Genomic DNA, 17,799 nt, shown 5'->3' on the forward strand with positions numbered 1-17,799 from the left:
AACTTCGTACATAGTGTTCAAGCAACAACCAAATATCCAAGTGACTAAAATAATGGGCACAAGTTATTCTCAAACCAGTCGAGCGACGACAAGAAAAACACAGGATTTCTGAGTTATTCTAGTGGGGGCGGTTTCGCCTACTTAACCTTTGCAAAGCGCTCCCTACGCTATCTGAATATATAAGCACAGGCTGCAGTGATGATGTGAAAATCTCCCAATCTTCCATTGGAAACAGCTCACTAAAAATGGCTCGTCACTCCTTTCATTTCATTGTATTCGTGTTGCTCTGCGTTTTTCTCCCAAAGGTTTCGAATGATGAATCCAGCCCTCTGAACTGTAAGTAACTTTTTAATTTAATTTTTTGTTAAATGATGTAATAGATCGGCAAAATGTGGTCATCGCCCTCCTCTTAGATGAAGCCTTAGAAGCAGCTTCCACTGTACGTCTGTTTCACGCTGCTCGTAATGGTCGTGAACGTGTCTTTTGTAATTGTTGATTGCTAATATTTAAAATGTGACGCTCAATATGTCCCAAGTTAGCGGTGCAATTAATCATTCGAGCCTGCGCTGAAAAGTATTAACAGCTCACAAGTTCTTCATGCAACGTGCTGATATAAAAGCACAAACCGAGGATGCTCCTCTTTGTTTAAAGTAGAATTGAACCTGAGATTTATTTTGAATGACGACAGTAGAAACCTTTCATGGACTTATGACATAAAACTCCTAACAATCCATTTTCTTTAAAAAGCAATATGTTTTTAATGGAAGCAAAAATGTCTCAAAGTCTCAAAATTGTATTTTAGTCCAAGTGCTTTGGTGGATATTTACTTTCCACCTCTTTTGAAAGACGATACTTTAGTGGAAATGTTTAATGCTGTTCTGTCACCACACGCACGTCTAAGCAGCAACGAGGCCCGCGAGAGAACTGCTCGTCTCGTCCCATCGGGAAAGCCTTCGGATTGTACACGAAGCCTCGCTCCTCTCCGGACAACGGTATTTGTCCCCTGTTTCCTGTCTCTCCGCACTGTACAAACGCAGGACAAAAGACGCTAAAGCTCATCCCTGCACGCCGCGCTCAGACGCAGCGGCGCCGCGCCGACGTGGCTCCGGCAGAGCGAGCCTGAGACCCGCGAGGTTACGCAGGCCGCGGAGGTGTTTCACGCCACCCTGCAGGTCCTGGAGAGCACCGCGAGGCCGAGATACGAGAGGGACGTCACGGCACCAGGTAGAAACCCCCCCACACACACACCTTCACCTGGAGAGAAACCTTTGGAGCCACTCGGACAACAAAACAAGTCTAATTGACCCAATGGCACCATTTACGTTCTACTGGTGCATCAAAGCAACATCTAAACTACTGAATTCGTGATGTGATGAAATACTCTCGGGTTCGAATTTGCTCCAAAGGTTAAGCGGGATGAAATCCCACATCTGTGTCACCAATATGGCAGAGCCGCTCTCCTGGGAGGACGTGGAGCTGATAGCGGAGCTGTCCAAATGTCCTCCAGTGCCGCACCCGGCCGCCTGTCTGCAGAGTCCCCTCGACAAGTACCGCTCCATCTCCGGCCTGTGCAACAACAGGTAGCCGACGGGCCGCTGCCCTCAGAACCACGCAGGCCGAGGAACAATGAAGTCACATTAAAGTGCAATGGCAACTTAACTTTGACTTTAATGTTCATTGTAGAAAGGTATAAGATACTAAGTTAGACGGGAAACGTCCCACCGTGACTGTTTTCATTTCAATTCAATACATGTTGGAAAAACAAAACAATTTTTTTTGGACGTGCTTCACGATTCTTCTTCTCAGGCAAAATCCTCTGTGGGGAGCCGCCAACACCCCCTTGGTCAGGTGGCTTCCAGCTGAATACGAAGACGGAGAGAGAGAACCCAAGGGTTGGAACCGAGGCCGCCTCCATAATGGATTCCAACTCCCGCCGGTAATCCAGCCAACGCCGCTCCAACGGACACACGGGTCTGGGTGCGGGAATTAGAAAAGAAGCAAACTCACCCTGCAAAAAAAATGTAGCTTTGCATTTATGTTCCTGACCTGTTTCACAGCAGATAGAGTCCACGGCGATTCAGGGACGGCAGGCGTTGGTGTGTGAGATGACACAGATTCCGGCAGCATTCCAATTTTGTGGACAGAGATAAAACACACTGGCTTCATAGCGTGAAATGAGTTGCAGTTTGCAGACATAAACTTTTTTTTTTACAGCAAATTAAACTCTTGATATTTGCATTGACTTACAGTGTTAATTTATGCACTCGTTATGCAGAGTGAGGATGTTTGGTGGAAGCATCAGTTGTAATGTACTCGCAGTGTACCTCCTCGCGTGAGAGCTACAATCCACTTAAGTGCTTTAGATTATTAATAATCTTAATAATAAACTAATCGCCAATAAATTGTGAGTGTGAAAGATTTATAACACAACTTAATGAATTTAAGAATGAACTAATTGTCATCCAGTTTAAACCCTGACTGGGAAAGAATAGAAAATATGTTCATTTCCGTCCATGATGAGATAATAAAAACACAGGCTGATAAATGACGAGCCACCGCAGAGACAGCTGGAGGAAAATGCAATTACACTGTTAAAAGAAAAGTAGTTTTCACTGTCATCCAAAAGAACTAATCCTACTGTGCTAACAGCCATGGGAAGTCAGCCAGAAAATAATAAGGAGCTCCACCAAGGAGACAGATGGCGTCTATTCTCACTTGCTGGTGGAGTGGGGCCAGTACATCGACCACGACGTGACCTTCACCCCCCAAAGCAAAGACTACGCTGGATTCGGGACCGGGGCGGACTGTTCCAACACGTGTCAGAACGTGCACCCGTGCTTTCCCATCGAGGTGAACTGAAACAGTGTTTTTTTTTAGTTATAAAGGTGTGTTGTAAAGGAATATTCTCACATTTGGGGAAGTAGGAATAGTGGAATAATTGTTTAAGCTTAGATGAGACGATCACTGGCGTATTCGTCCGTTCATTACGAAGCTCGAGCCAGAAGCTGTTTAGTTTACATTAGAAGAAAGGGCGACTTCCCGTATTGCCCGGATGTCCCCGATGTCCCCCGCAGTCTAGAAATCCACTGCTCCCGACCGCAAATAGTCCAGTGGTGAGATTGGTCAGTACTCCTTACGTCCTCAACTGGTTTCCTTCTTCCGGTTGACCTGTTTTTACACCTTAAAAAGCGGGTTTCTGGGAAAGCAGGACGTTCCCCATTTTCACTTGTCCGTCCCCCGGGGGACAGATTGGGAGAAACCTTTGCCTCACTCATCGCTGGCATCCAATCACAAGGATTAGTCAAGTTACCAAGAAGCTACTGAATCCCCCCCTTTAAGGTTGATGAGATTAAAATGACTGGACCAGCGTCACGTTAAAGGGACATCAGGGCAAAGTGAGCAAATTTAAAAAAGGACCTTTGACCAGAACTATTTGAAGAGCGCGTGTGTTGCTTTCCCCCAGACGGGGGCCTCTGTCTCCAGGGCCCAGAGCTGCATGCCCTTCCATCGCTCCGCGCCGGCCTGCCCCGTGGGCCCCGGTCCCGACGTCCCACGGGCTCGGCGGCGGCAGCAGATGAACGCCATCACGTCGTTCATCGACGCCTCGCCGGTGTACGGCCACACCCCTCGGCGGGGGGCCCTCCTCCGCGACCTCTCGGGCCGCAGCGGGAAGCTCGCCGTCAACGATCGCTTCAGGGACCCCGGGGGGCGGGCCTACCTGCCGTTCGCGTCCGCCCTGCCGTCGGCCTGCCTGCAGACGCCGCGCGGCGAGAGGGTGGAGTGCTTCGGCGCCGGGGACGGCCGGGCCAACGAGGGCCTGCCGCTGGCCAGCCTGCACACGCTGTGGCTCCGGGAGCACAATCGCATGGCGGGGGAGCTGAGGCGCGTGAACGCCCACTGGAGCCCGGAGACCGTGTACCAAGAGGCCCGCAAGGTCGTCGGCGCGCTGCATCAGGTGCGCGAGCGGGAAACCGAAAGGGGCGCGTGTTAGCTGTTTGAACCCGAAAACCTTGATGAGAACGAAGGTCATGTGGTCAGATCCAACGCTCACACGGAAGGGATCACAAATATTACAGTTGTAGTTTTGGTTTTAATGCCGTCCGCTTGGTTGAGTTTGCTTCTCTCCGCTCCTATTTCATCATTTCCATGATAAGTTCTGTCCCTGATCTCAAGCAGCTAAAGTACACAAGTTTTGAAGTATTCTGTTCCTATGGAGACCTGTGTTAGACACTAACTTTTGCTTTTTTTTTCCCCTCAGCGTTTCGTGCCTTTGAATGATCTATTCTTCTTAGCTGATATCAATTCAGACCGTGAAGTGAAGCCCGCTTTGCTCAGTAGAAAATCTGTCATCATTTCAACAGGCTTTGTGCAAAAGGAAACACTTTGCTGTCTCTCCTCACTCTTGTCTCTGTGTGTTTGTTTCTAAGTGGGGTTTCTCCTTGCAGTTGCTGGTAGAGATGCAGTATTTATATTAGCTGGAGGCGGGGGCATTTTTCAAGGTGAAGAAAATGTTGGCTAAATTGTGCAGAAAGAAACAGTGAAGGAAAAAGCTTTTTTTTTTTAAGCGGAAGGGGTGCACTGCTTTTAGTGCAGGGGATGAGTGGGCGTCACGCTACAGGCGGTGTGTTTCTCAAGCGTCTCTGAGCACGGTTTGTAAGTTTAGATTGTGTCAGCGCTGTTTGCAGGTGACCCAGGAACGAGGCCAGAGGAGATTTACAGTATTGGGAAGAGAACGGGTTCTTAAAACATTTGGTGAAGATGGAGCGTAACAGGCGGGGAGAGGATTTACATGCTGGAGCTGAAATGTGAGGTTCTGTCTGTGCCTGCTGACCCGCAGACTGTAATCTAAAATAAAGAGGAGATGCAGAATCAAAGGAGCACTTCAACACTTCTCACTCTTTTCCACATCTTCCTCTTTTATATCTCTATGTTTCTCCTCTTCTCAGTGGCTTAGGGACACAGTCAGACCCCGTGGCCGTGCGTGGCTCCTGCAAATTACACAGTATTACTGTCACGCAGGAAGAAAAACGCTGGAGAACCAGATTCTCCATTGAGGTTACTGTAAAATTCAGTTGATTTAGAAAATGAATTCTCCTTTTTTCAAACCATTAGGTCATGATAACGTGATTCAATTATGTTTTATTAAACTAATAACATGCTATTTCTTTTAGCTTTTTGTCCACTTTTTGTCTTATGCCTCATCCTTCCCAACATTGTGGGAAGTACATGATTATTTTACAAGAACTGTGTGTAGATATATTGGCAGAAATGAAATATAACAAGGACTACTTCTGCTCTCTTGGCACAGATGTTTCTGTTGACTGCAATCGGCCACCTCGCTGCTTGTGGCCAAAACCTGCTGCAGCTTTTAGAACAAAAGTGATATGAAATGTGGTGTAGTTTTAACTTCAATTAAGTAAGTGCATAGAACCATGTGCCAAAAATCTGCACATTGTGTCCCCTCATCGGATAACCAGGTGGCTTCACCAGTAGAACAGCTGTATTTCTGGGTCACCCATTAGCAGCATTAACAGTTTATTCCATCTCCCATTGGTAATGTTTGCCGATGATGAAGCCACCTCCCGCTGTGCCACTACGGTTCATTCTAAACGTGTTATATCGTTAAGACATGAATCGATGCTTAATGTATTAACATTAATGTTGCCACTCATCCAATCCCACTTAAAGAAAAGAAAAAAAGAGCCAATCCAACTCTGCAGCTTCCAGCTCACTGTTGTGTTGTGTTGGTCCATATGGTTGAATCCCAACAGCTCCGACCAAGCGCCCAGACAGATGTTTCCTGCAAACAATCTCACAGGGCAAATGCAGGATGCTGTGTTCACACGGCATTATTCTCACCAAGTCACTGGGAAAACGCTTTTTTTAATGCATCAAAATAGGCTCAGTAATTAATGAAATAATTAGGATTAGTGTGTAATTAGGCGGACTTAACTCTTCCAATTGTTTGCAGAGGCAGTTTTTAGTGGACGTATTTGATTCAGTTAAGGAACATCTTGTGTGTATTTACTGTACGTCTACGTTATCATCCCCGTCTCCTTCTTCCATGGCCGCGTAAAAGATGATTGTTGCTTCTTTGCGGACCGCTCTCCTTCTCTGTCATGACTTCCAGATCATAACCATGAGAGACTATGTCCCGAAAATCATCGGCCAGGCGGCTTTTGATTCCTACATTGGACCCTATCGGGGATACGATCCAGCTACGGACCCCTCTGCCTCCAATGTGTTTGCCACCGCCGCGTTCAGGTTTGGCCACGCCACCATCCCCCCCGTCCTCAGGAGGCTGAACGAGAGCTTCCAGACGCACGAGCACTTCGGCGACTTGAGGCTGCACCAAACTTTTTTCAGTCCGTGGAGAATAGTCAAAGAAGGTCAGTGCGCTCTCATGAAGCCGCCCGAACAAATAAAGTATCCCGTAAGCACATGGAGCGATACTCTATATAGGTCAGCTTGAGCATGACTGTCTGTGGAATTACTTGTATTAGAATTATGTCTATTATCTGTCATAAAGCACCGTAAAAGGCCTGTTTTTAGCAAACAATTACGCAGCAAATTATTCTATTTTTTAACCTCATTTCTTGTCCATGTGACCCTTTTGTTTATTAGCCTTTGCTAACTTGATGCAGCGAAACAACTCATCGGCGTGTACGTGCTAGTTTGTATCTGCGGGGTTTATTTTACTGCAATGTTTCCCTTCCTGGAATGAGGAATGTGTTAAATAGTCAAGCTGTCCCTTGTTGTTGTTATAATAAAGTATTTATCCCCGAGCCCGCTCATCCTGGTTGCTCACATGAAATTGGACGCCAGTGAGCCCGGGGGAAGCAGAAAATCCAAGCTTAGGACGGGGAGAGCAACCGTCTACTTTCTGTTGTTTCTTGTATGTGTGGGATGGGGGACAACAAGCAAGTAAAAGTGAGCATGCTGTTTGCAGCTTAGTGACGTCAAATCCCGCATGAGAAAAAAAGCAATAGCTCGTGATGGAATTGTCTCCAGGTGGAATCGAACCGATCCTGAGAGGTGCATTCGGAACTGCAGCATCAGCTGGCAGCGCTGACATGCTGCTGACGGAGGAGATCACCGAGAGGCTGGTGGTGTTGAACTTGCCACGGCCCATGGATCTGGCCTCGCTGAACCTGCAGAGAGGACGGGACCACGCCCTCCCAGGTGACTATTCACCACACGCGCCCGTCAAGTCACAGAGACGATACGCGGGAGGCCGCCGCGAGTCACTGTGGTGAATTAGCCCGGCACATAATCCGCCGTGATAATGTTTTCCATCTTCTGCTCTCAGCTGGCTGCTCACAGACGGCTCAGCTAACTCTCCAGTGACTTGTGCCGGAATGACTTTTCAGGATACAACGACTGGAGATCGTTCTGTGGACTGGAGCGCATTAAGGAAATGGAGGGATTGAAAGGGGTAGTGAGGGACCACGCGGTCGCAGAGAAGATGGCGCGAATATACAAACACCCCGACAACGTGGACGTGTGGCTCGGGGGGCTTGTTGAGCACATGCCGCCGGGCTCAAGAACCGGGCCTCTCTTCGCTTGCCTGATTGGAAAGCAGATGAAAGCACTCCGTGACGGCGATAGGTACATTAGCCTTTAAATAAATCAATATTAATATTATAGGCCAAAGTGCTTTCATTTATGGTTTATGTTTTTTCAGGTTTTGGTGGGAGGCCGAAGGCGTCTTCAGCCAGCGGCAGAGAGCCCAGCTCTTAAAAGCTTCTCTTTCTCGGATTATCTGCGACAACAGCGACATAAGGGAGGTCCCTCCTGACTCCTTCAGGTTTGGGAGGTACCCCTATGATTACATCCCCTGTGATCGTGTGCCCTCGATTGATTTGGAAGCTTGGCAGGAGGAGACTGACCACGGTGGGCTTTAAAACTTGTCCTGTCAGTCCTATATTCCCCATACAGGAAAAAATCATATATTCCTTTGAATATTTAACACGAAAAACCTTCTATCTCTCAATTCCAGACATGGAACAGTGTGGCATTCCCAGAATGATAAAGAACGGGGATTTTATTCTGTCTTCCACAAATGGCAAACTGGTCGCTCTGTACTCCTGTTACCATGGTTTCAAGTTAAAGGGGGCCGCTGCAGTAGTTTGCCAAGGAAATCAATGGAGTGATCAACCCCCACAATGCACAGGTACATGAACTATTTTTGCCATGGATTCTTACTCTGCAACACTTGTTTGTGATGACTGTCACGATGCCTGCGCGGAGTAGTTTAAAGCGAATGGGAGATCAGCCTGTAAATATCATATCATCATTAGTATAAACGTCTGCATATTGACGATTGTACTGATGGGCTTTGGAGGGAGTCGGTTATAAAACACACTCATTATTTAGTATACGTCTGTCGTTGGACATGCATGGGTATTGCTCTTGTTCTGACTGGAGCTCTACTGCTCTCTGCTGGTCGTACTGGGAAAGGGGAAACGTTCCAATGGGAAATATTAAAGGAGCAGTGCTGGTTTGTGATTGGAGCAGCTAATGTCCCGATGCAGACGACCCAGTGTCGATAGGTCATTAGATCGGACTGGGTCGGACTGGGATCATTTATGTGTCTCTGCAAATGAAATGCACCGAAATGTTTTATTCAGTACGTAAACATCCCTCTCGTGTTGCTAGAAGGACTCTGATGTCTTGTTTTTGTTTTTGCAGGGAATCACCGCTGACTTGTTAACAGTGCAGCATGTAGAGATGCTTCATAGTTTCATAATTACAGTCAGGGAGACGTGGCCTTGTTGTCTTTATCTATATAGATCTTGATCTTGTTGTTTTACCGTAATGATAATGATTAATCTTTGTTTAAAATGGAATTGAGTTATTTAATCAAACTTCATTAAATTTAGATGATGGTTTTGACAGATGGTGACATTTCAAAATCTGTTTTACATTTATTAGTCTATTACTGTTTATAATTTTCTGCTGCAAAGACCATTTTGTTCAATAAAATATACATTAAGCCCTTTTTCACCATCAGCTCATCCTGTAACTAGAACCCTTTTTCCGTCTATTTATCTTGCTTTTGCAGTAAACATATCACACCTGTTTCTGCGTGCACCAGAAAAACACTTTTGATCCTTCTACAGTAGTAAAAGGATCATGTTACGTCCGTATTTTACACATGGTCCATGGTCAGAATTGGAGGATTTGGGAGGGTTGTTGATGTGATTTACTTACACTGCTCCCAACAGTCACACAGTGCGCTTGTTGTTATTAATTAGTGCCATAACCAAATTGAAATTGGCTGAATAATTAGACGGAGAGACAGAAAAAAGACAGGGAAGTAAAGATCTGCTCGATGTCTCGCACTTACAAAAGACGGGCAGTTGTTCATTCTTTACCCTTGTAGTGTACAAAAATGAGAACACCACCTAGAACGCTGAGGTACCTGAGGTGTGACTGCGCCTTCAGGAGCAACTCGATCAGAACAGCAGCTGCAGTTCTCTTTGGATGTCTTCGTATCGATAGTACGCCGCTGTGCACTCAGAAAAATAGGAATATTTTCCAACAATCCGTGAACTTGTATCCCAACATACGGGAGCCATTATAAAAGCTGGCAGTTGTTCGCATAAAACATTAGTGAAGTGCAAGATAATGTAAAACAGTTTATTCTCGTAAACCTAAAAGCTAATTGTAGTATAGATGATTGCTTGACATTACTCATCATTTTGTGTTTAAATGTGACTTTTGGGTTTATTGAAATTTACAGAAATTGACCGTATTTTTTGTCAGTACACACAATCAATAATTTAAGGTTTTTTGTTGATTCGCTCGGCTTGTACCCACATTTGATCGTCTTGAAGGCAGAATTCCACAATTAAACTAGTGAATCTTCCTGTTGTCCTCGTTTCCTCCTCTCCATCATTTGACGGCTGTGTTTGAAACGCCAACAAACTCCCGACAGCATGGGGATAACTCAACACAGAGAGGCCGTTGGGTTCAGGGTATAAGCGCAAATACAGAAATATATTGTAATATATAAAAATATTTAAAAAAAATTGTCTGCCTTTTGTGATCTTTCTAAAGCCAACATGTCTTTTCTGTATTACAGTCAATTGTGCATCACTGAGAGGAGTGGTTGAATAACTCATTCCAAGTAAACTTGTAAGTTTAGATATATACAGATATATATAGACATATACAACAGGTATTTATTTTGTAAAGTACGAAGTGATTTGCTTATTTCAACACGTCCAACTGAAATCTTATAGACTTAATAACACGTAAAATATATTTTCCAGAAGAACACCCTTGGTATTCATTTTCTTTTACATCATCGGCGGCAGTTTTCCAAACAAACCCTGCAGTTCATCTTCTCTAGGTGTACATCGAAAGGTACAGCCACTGCAAATTAAGGAGGGATGGATTATTATGGTGGGGTATGAAACACAGTTGGCTTTGGTCCAGTGAAATATTTTAGCTCAGCACATTTGGACGCTTAAAATAACAAATGAAAAGAAATTTAACCGCACCTCTGGTTCACGAAGAGTCATGTCCTTTCCATTAGACAAATGTCTGAAGATTTCTATTGAGAAAGACACAAATGTTTATGACGCCAAAAACAAATACACGCACTTGAGAGTCTCGATCACGCGTCCTGTCCTCTGGTGGTTTATGCACCAGGAGATCTATTTGTTTCACAAGGTTGACTTACGGTTCACGCGGTCGAAGCGAAGGATGAGACTGATGAAGCTCTCCAGCGTGATGTGTCCAGAGGAGGCGCCATAGCGCAACGCCATCAGGTTCAGAATCTCATCGTTGATCGTGTTTCCTGACCAGCATACGCAAAACTTGATTTAGGATTTATATTTTAGCAATAAACTGTGGTTCTTGCAAACGTTGTTATCCTTCCTTTAAGGGTTTGCTTCTACACACACAGGACACACGTCCATTATCGAGTCACATGATTCTGATCAACTTTATCGTAACGTTTCTATTCTTGGTCCCTGTGGTGTCTTGTGTGCACACCTGAGGCCGTGATTGCGTTCCTCAGCTCAATCAGGGAAAGTGTTCCTGTTTGTGAAACATCAGAGCGGAAGAAAACATCCTAGAAAGGAGAAGACAGTTGGCTTAAAGTCTGAGCTTGACAGCAATAAAACAAAACACTATAGACTTTATAGCAGGTTGCACCCTAACACTGAATAACTCATACAGCCATGCGATCTCCAGTTAGTCCCCAATGTCTTTTGTTATGGGATGTTTATTGCTTCCCTTGTCTCTCATACCTTGTACCCGACGACCTTGTTCCACAGATGAACAAACTCCTCATCATTCAGTTTTCCGGTGATGGATGTCTAAACATTAAGGTCAGAGCTGTGCAGGTAGTTTCAGGATTCAAGAGGAGCTTTTCCACCCATTCATGTGTGTGAGAACACCAAAAGGTCAGGCAGGCTTTGGCATGTGCGGCTGCTTACTTGTCTCATGCAAACTACGCTAAACGCTGTAACACCCCTTCACCAAATAGGATACGTCCATCAGAGCAACCATGCTGCGACAGGCGTCAATGCTGAAGCCTCCAGATTTCATGTCTCCTAAATGAACACAAAAATGTCAGTGTGCTTCATTTGCTCAATAAATACATATATATATATATATATGTATATATACATAAATTCCAACCTTTCAGGACGTGTTCATTCAGAAGCCTCTGGAGCTTCTCGGCATCCACCTCCTCATACTGGAAATAAAAGGGTAAACTTGCAACAAATCAACATGCACACCTTTCAAAATGTTTTAACTATTGCATTAAGACACCACAATTACCATGTCAGAGTACTGACGGAACATGGTTCTCTTTTTCTCGTCCTCCTCTCCATTCTTGATGGGGTTGGGCTGCAAAAGAAGGAATTACCCAATTCACGAATTGGTCAGTATGTTTGTGTCGATATATTTAAGAAATCTCACAAACCTCTCGGATATCGTGCTGCACGTCACCGTGGCCACCGGAGTTCTCCCTGAGAGGAAAGAGGGGGAGACGTCAGCACATGATTTGTAACGCAGTAGTTAGGAACACGTTACAGCCATTTGACTTTCAGCAATGACATTACAGTTTGTTTCTACGTTTAGGGATCAGCTTGTTCCCAGGTGCTGCTGACTAATTAATAAAATACCGTGGCTAAACTCCTTGTTTTAAATAGATTCATTCAACAAGTGTTTTGAACAGATTGATTCGTGAGTGACTGACTGGACGTGGGTCTCTCCCTTGGAGACGATGGTCAGGATGAAGGAGGCCGTCTCATTTGGACTGAAGGTCGACGGCACTATCAGGTATTCGCCGGGCTTCAGTGCAAAGAACGCCATCACCTCACGCGCGTTCTTGTAGCTTTTACTTTGGGCAACAGGTCGGTTCCTTCTGAAGAAAGCGGCTGGGAACTTCCCCCTCTGTGCCTTGAACTGTAATGAATGCATATTTCAGTTGATATCATAGCTGCTAAATGTAATTGATCAGGATTCAACTGAAAATGTTACTTACTTCTCCAGTCACCTGAGAAGAAATTGGAGGAAAATTACGTTTTTTGTCAGGGTTGTTGTTTTGTTTTTTTTGTTAATCAGCTCATATCTCATATATCCATAGTGGGCGTCGCAGTGAGAGAAGAACAATGGAGGGTAATATTTACCTCAAACACAGAGAATCCAATGTGGAGATTTTGGACCAGGCGTCTGTTTCTCTTGTCGGGCTTTTGCATGAGAGACACCAGCATGTTTTTCTCACCCTGTTCCGTAGAACATTTACTCAGCAATTCATCAATCTTGAAACAATATTGTGGGTTAGTCCAGAAACTGTCTGCAATGCAAAGAGGGAGACAATTCATTATTATTACATTTTTCTGTTCATCTGTCAATGAAGAAAAAAAAACAAGTTTCATGTAGGGGAATATTCTTTTCAATGTTTTTTTTCTTCGGACTTATTTTTTCAATATTTATTTTGGTGACTACCTATTACCCTAATGGTTCCCTCAAAACACAATATTTCATATTACCTTGGATTATTGAAGCAATTAAGATATGTGGCAAACACAATTTTCTGCCTTCCCATGGCTTTTTTATTTTATTATTTTAAAATTATTTTCATTTTTTGTATATTTGCTTCATTTCTTTTAATTTATTTTTTGGAAGATTTGGGTTTTTTGTGATGCTTATTATCCCTGGATCCCTGTTTCCTAGGATTATCAATTGTTTCTTCCCGTAACATTTTCTTTAAATAATTATATATATTTTTTTCTAAAAGAGATTTTATTCTATTATTATTATATTATTGTCAGAATTTTTCCCCTCAAAACACATTTTCTTTTATTTTTCCTTTTATTATTGGAGCAATTAACATATGTCGCAAACACAGTTTCTGCCTTCTCTTGTTTAATTTATTTTTTCTTCATTTCTTTTTGTATTATTTTAATTTTATTTTTTTGAATATTTAATCGTTAATATTTAATAGTTAATCTATTAATATTCTTTTAAAATATTTTTTTAATTATTACTTTTGGAGATTTTTTAGATTTTATTTTTTTATTTCCGTTTCTTATTTTTATCGTTTAAAAAAATATATTGACTGCTTTTGCACCACATATCTGAGAAGTACCAAAGTTGTTCATGGATCCTCCAGCAGTTGTTCCTGCAACCCATCGTCCTTCATAGAAGGCGGTCTTCCAATGACATGAAGAGTTTCCATCCAGGAAATCGGGACACAGGGAGCAGATGTCCAGTGATGAGTAGAATTTACAGAAGTCCTTCAGGTTCATCCTGTTTTTGGGGATTGACATTGAGGATTATTTTAGATACCTCACTGTAGTGTTTCACTTCAATCCACGAATCAAATAATCTATTATTATCTAACTAAGTTATTAAGTTATTAAATGTCTTAGTTACATTTAATAACTTAATAACTTAGTTAGATAATAATAGATTTGGATTAAATTGCAATGCAAAATAGATTGCAGATATAGTGAGCATATTGTACCTACTCACACTGTACTTTTTGTAGGTAAAACTATGTTTTCAATTTCCTTTTGGGTCAAGAATACGGGTTGTATTCAAAGACATTTATATGAGAAAGGTTCTTTAAAAAACAAATGAATAATGTGGCAGTTGCTGATTTCTATTTAGTAAGTATGTCACCAAAAATAATTTCATGTCTGTTACCAAATGTTGATTTTTGCAAACTTACCAAAACTCACCATCATCCCCCTTTGAAAGGCACATCTCACGATTTTGAGGACTCACAGTTTGCCACAAAGACGACCTTTGATAATATTTGTCAGAAAAGAAAGAGGTGATTACTTTTACGTCTTGGGCTTGAACACTGGACTTTTTTTAAAATTTACCTGGGCAGATTCATTTTTTCCATTAAATTGAACAAATGAAAATAATCAAGAAAATAATCTTAAGGCCAAATGTCAATAAGCTGCATTTGCAGTCAAACAAAACTTGTGTTGTGTTGCAAAGACCGTAAACTTAAACCAGTAAAACTAGTCATGTGAAAACAAAGACGAGAAAAGGGAAGGTCTCTGATTTCTCATGGCACTGATCCAAACATTGTCAGTGTGCTTAGCACTGTCACGCAAACCTGACACAACACAAAACTAAGGGGATTAGAGTTAAAAATGTACACAGCAATCATCTAGCATAACTTGGCTGGTTTTAGCTTATCCCCTGCAAATGTTTATGGGGCGCAGTTTGTAAAATGGCGCACATTCTAAAATCCTGCGCAGTTTTGCTGCATTTAGCATAATCATATGAACAAAAAACCACAACAATATTCATATGTCACTTTTTCAGACAAATTCATGCAATAACTTCCATGGATAGTGTTTGGCATACAAAGTTGTTAAATAATATAAATGTAAATGTTAAATGTTATATCTAAATGTTAAATGTAAAAACATTTACATTTAACATTTAGATTTATATTTAACATTTACATTTAACATTTATATTATTTAACAACTTTGTGTTACTGCCAACATTGTCCTTGGAAAAGTTATTGCATTCATTTATATGAATTTCTCTCTAAATGTTTGAAAAGGTGTCGTGCTTTTTTGTTCATATGATAATGCTAAATGTAGCAAAACTGCGCAGGATTTTAGAACGTGCAACATTTTACAAACGTGCCTCATAAATGTTGGCTTGTGATTGGTCTAACAAGAATTTGGTCACGGTTAGAAAACTTAACTAACTAAAGACTTTGTTGATTTAGCTTATGCTAAAATATATGCCATTTTACTAAATTATTGTAGAAAACCTGTCAGAACTGGACTTCCCTGCTCAGGCATGACTTTCAACTGGCACAACCATGAAAGTTATAACAAGACATCCACAGATGTGCTTTTCGAGACTCGGTGCAAAATGTCCTCAACCCCTCCAGACAGGAATTACACAAACATTGTGTACGTGAAGTGGTTCTAATCAAGAAAAAGACCTCCGGGTGGTTCTTACTCATCACTCCAGGCTCCGTTCCACTCTGTTGCGCCCCAGGGGTTCCACAGACGTACCAGCTGTACTGGTGTCCCATTACTCATCATCTTACCAGCAATTACAAGAAAGAAAACAATAATTATTTCCCAATATAAAGTAGAGAACAATTTAAGGCCTTTATTAAACGTATGTATTTAGTTCCTTTAAAACAAATTCACCTGCTTGACCCCTGTGACAGCGTAGGCGTGGCCTTGGACCAATCCATTCGGTAACACGGCGTTGCCGGCTGTGTCCTGTAAGATGAGGAGGCTCTTTGTGTTATCATGCAGATAGTCTTGGCCGAGACACTTTTACCATGAACCAAAGAAGGTTTTTATTTCTTCACCATTCATGAAAGAAGCACAAACTATTATGAAATAATGCCGGTGTTCACCAGGTTACACAGGACTAGTGAGATTCTGCAGAGCCATTTAGTTTGGATGATTCAAATGAATTAAAATCCTGAAGAAGCATGTGTTGTTTTGGGCAGAAGCTTCATGCTTACCCCCTGCGGTGTACCACAGCCCATCAGGGACTTGGACTGGCCAGCTCTACACATCAGTTCCCAAAGGTCTCCGGGAGGGTCTTGCAGTTCAATGCACATGTGAACACCTCCGGTGAAGTCCACCAAAGCCTCATCAGGGGTTCCTGAATTCATGTCTGAGTAAGAGCCACACACTCTGAAACGATCAGTTAGGACGTTACTTTCAGTAATACTCCAAAAAAAAGGCAGATATCTGTAAAACAGCATTCTAGTTTTCTTGTCATACTTGGCATAGGCCTTCTCGAGCAGAGCAGGCCAGAACTCAGTCCGGTCACTGGACTGAACGAAGATCAGTTGGCCATTAATCGTTGGTAACTTATCGTCAATAACGACGTCCACCCATTTCCCAAATCTCCAAAACTGGGTAGTTGAGAAAAGAGAGAATATGAGGAGATTTATATAGGATGTTTACTACCTAACAGAACCCACTCCTGACGGTTATTTACCCTGAAGTGGAACAGCCCGCAGTATTTCTCATCAAACCTTTGCTCAAGAGGAACAACTTGCTGAAAGATTTGTTGCTGGAACGTCAGAGATCCGATAGACGCGAGAAACCAGCAGTTTCCTGTGTGAACAACTCTCGTTGAGTTTGAAATAAGGTGAGAGTTGTTTTCAGATTACATTGAACATTGATTATACCACAACAGTCCAGAGGGGAAGAAATACATTGGTGCAATGTCCGCTCTGGCCAGGTTCAGTTTTTTCTGCACTAGCTTCTCACATTACCGGAACAACAATTTACAAATCATTAGGAATTTAGCAATTTGCTTACCAACGATTCCTTGACCAAAGTCAAACCTGGAGATCCCGTCAACTTCAAAAGATGGCTTTGGAACCAGTTTCTTAAACAGACGGTTGTTGAAGGTTTAATATATATAACACACTTCATACATGTTGACTCTAAGCATCTTTCAGCAACGGGTTCAAATGAAACCCTCACCGCGGGTCTGAGCCACTCCACTCGGCTCAAGTCAGCAGGTTTGAGTACGTCTCCTCCGATGGACCTTTGGTCGGGGGGGAACATTTTGTCGATGAACCTCACCCCTTGGATGAGACAATACTGTTTCAGCTGCTCGTAGTCTTGGTTGAGAAACGGCTCGGGTTTGGCGAAGGTCCCGTAGCCGTTTTTCGTGTTACGGGCGTTAAGGATGCTCATGCACACGCCGGGCAAAGCCATCGCTGCAGTCTGTCAGTCTCCTCTGCAGCAGAGGGAGATCCAGAGGAAAAGATTTTGAAGTGTGCTTTTAAGATTCTATAGTAGTAGTATAACTATTACACCCCAAACAGTTTTGTGTTAGAAAAAGACCTAAACATAACATAAACACTATCATGAGAACGTTCACGCATGAAATACTGCATGCTGCAGGAATAACTCCACTTACTGCAGGTATAGTCAAATAAATATGACAGTGAAATGTGACTTTATCCTTCATCCTGGACCACAAAATATAAAAGTAAACCATTAAAAGTAAAACAGAAGCAGCCCTTCATACAGTTCTTAGTGCTACTAAAGTAAGAACATAAGTCAAGCAATAGGACCTTGGATCTTACCTCTCCGGTCAGAAAGGGGACGTGATGATGGTCTGTGGAAGAGCGAGTTTAAAAGAAGAGAAACTCCGGTACTTATATGATACTTGCAAACGCCTGAGGCCACTGCTGTCAGCGAGAGGCGTTCCTTTAACAAGAAAACTCTAATCGGGGCAACGAGTAACCTGCCACATCTTTTCCAGGTATGCAGGCAGATACTATGCAAATCTAACTCTTTTATT

General features: G+C 42.9%; 2 protein-coding genes across 3 annotated transcripts; one reads left to right on the forward strand and one right to left on the reverse strand.

Moving 5' to 3' along the window:
- The first annotated feature begins 111 nt into the window (after window positions 1-111).
- tpo (thyroid peroxidase) lies at window positions 112-9,001 on the forward strand. The gene is made up of 13 exons (XM_078089379.1): window positions 112-336; window positions 905-992; window positions 1,079-1,224; window positions 1,451-1,580; window positions 1,807-1,936; window positions 2,650-2,850; window positions 3,464-3,955; window positions 6,131-6,389; window positions 7,012-7,182; window positions 7,371-7,608; window positions 7,685-7,893; window positions 8,000-8,173; window positions 8,692-9,001. The coding sequence occupies exons 1-13, from the start codon at window positions 246-248 to the stop codon at window positions 8,703-8,705; spliced, it is 2,343 nt and encodes a 780-aa protein (XP_077945505.1). The 5' UTR covers window positions 112-245; the 3' UTR covers window positions 8,706-9,001.
- A 627-nt stretch (window positions 9,002-9,628) lies between these two features.
- LOC120832531 (calpain-1 catalytic subunit) lies at window positions 9,629-17,715 on the reverse strand. Of its 2 annotated transcripts, XM_078089380.1 has the most exons (22): window positions 17,582-17,715; window positions 16,971-17,229; window positions 16,803-16,872; window positions 16,477-16,595; window positions 16,257-16,390; window positions 15,992-16,166; window positions 15,666-15,740; window positions 15,469-15,554; window positions 14,201-14,275; window positions 13,616-13,776; window positions 12,654-12,820; window positions 12,509-12,520; window positions 12,221-12,429; window positions 11,945-11,990; window positions 11,800-11,868; window positions 11,656-11,713; window positions 11,506-11,567; window positions 11,262-11,330; window positions 11,005-11,083; window positions 10,691-10,807; window positions 10,509-10,561; window positions 9,629-10,380 (listed from the first exon to the last, which is right to left on the reverse strand). In XM_078089380.1, the coding sequence occupies exons 2-22, from the start codon at window positions 17,205-17,207 to the stop codon at window positions 10,354-10,356; spliced, it is 2,100 nt and encodes a 699-aa protein (XP_077945506.1). In that variant the 5' UTR covers window positions 17,208-17,229; window positions 17,582-17,715; the 3' UTR covers window positions 9,629-10,353. The 2 variants fall into 2 exon arrangements, with proteins under 2 accessions (XP_077945506.1, XP_077945507.1); XM_078089381.1 differs by lacking the exon at window positions 12,509-12,520.
- Between the last annotated feature and the right edge of the window lie 84 nt (window positions 17,716-17,799).

The sequence above is a fragment of the Gasterosteus aculeatus genome, chromosome 15 (genome assembly GCF_964276395.1).
Source record: "Gasterosteus aculeatus chromosome 15, fGasAcu3.hap1.1, whole genome shotgun sequence".
NCBI classification, from domain to species: Eukaryota; Metazoa; Chordata; class Actinopteri; order Perciformes; family Gasterosteidae; genus Gasterosteus; species Gasterosteus aculeatus.

Coding starts and splice junctions, on each gene's coding strand:
- tpo (XM_078089379.1), top strand. CDS start 246: ATGGCTCGTCACTCCTTTCATTTCATTGTATTCGTGTTGCTCTGCGTT. Junction 6,390..7,011: donor GTGGAGAATAGTCAAAGAAG/GTCAGTGCGCTC, acceptor AATTGTCTCCAG/GTGGAATCGAACCGATCCTG. Junction 7,609..7,684: donor GCACTCCGTGACGGCGATAG/GTACATTAGCCT, acceptor ATGTTTTTTCAG/GTTTTGGTGGGAGGCCGAAG.
- LOC120832531 (XM_078089380.1), bottom strand. CDS start 17,207: ATGGCTTTGCCCGGCGTGTGCATGAGCATCCTTAACGCCCGTAACACG. Junction 16,596..16,802: donor CTTTGGTCAAGGAATCGTTG/GTAAGCAAATTG, acceptor TTGTTCACACAG/GAAACTGCTGGTTTCTCGCG. Junction 10,562..10,690: donor TCGCTTCGACCGCGTGAACC/GTAAGTCAACCT, acceptor CTTTCTCAATAG/AAATCTTCAGACATTTGTCT.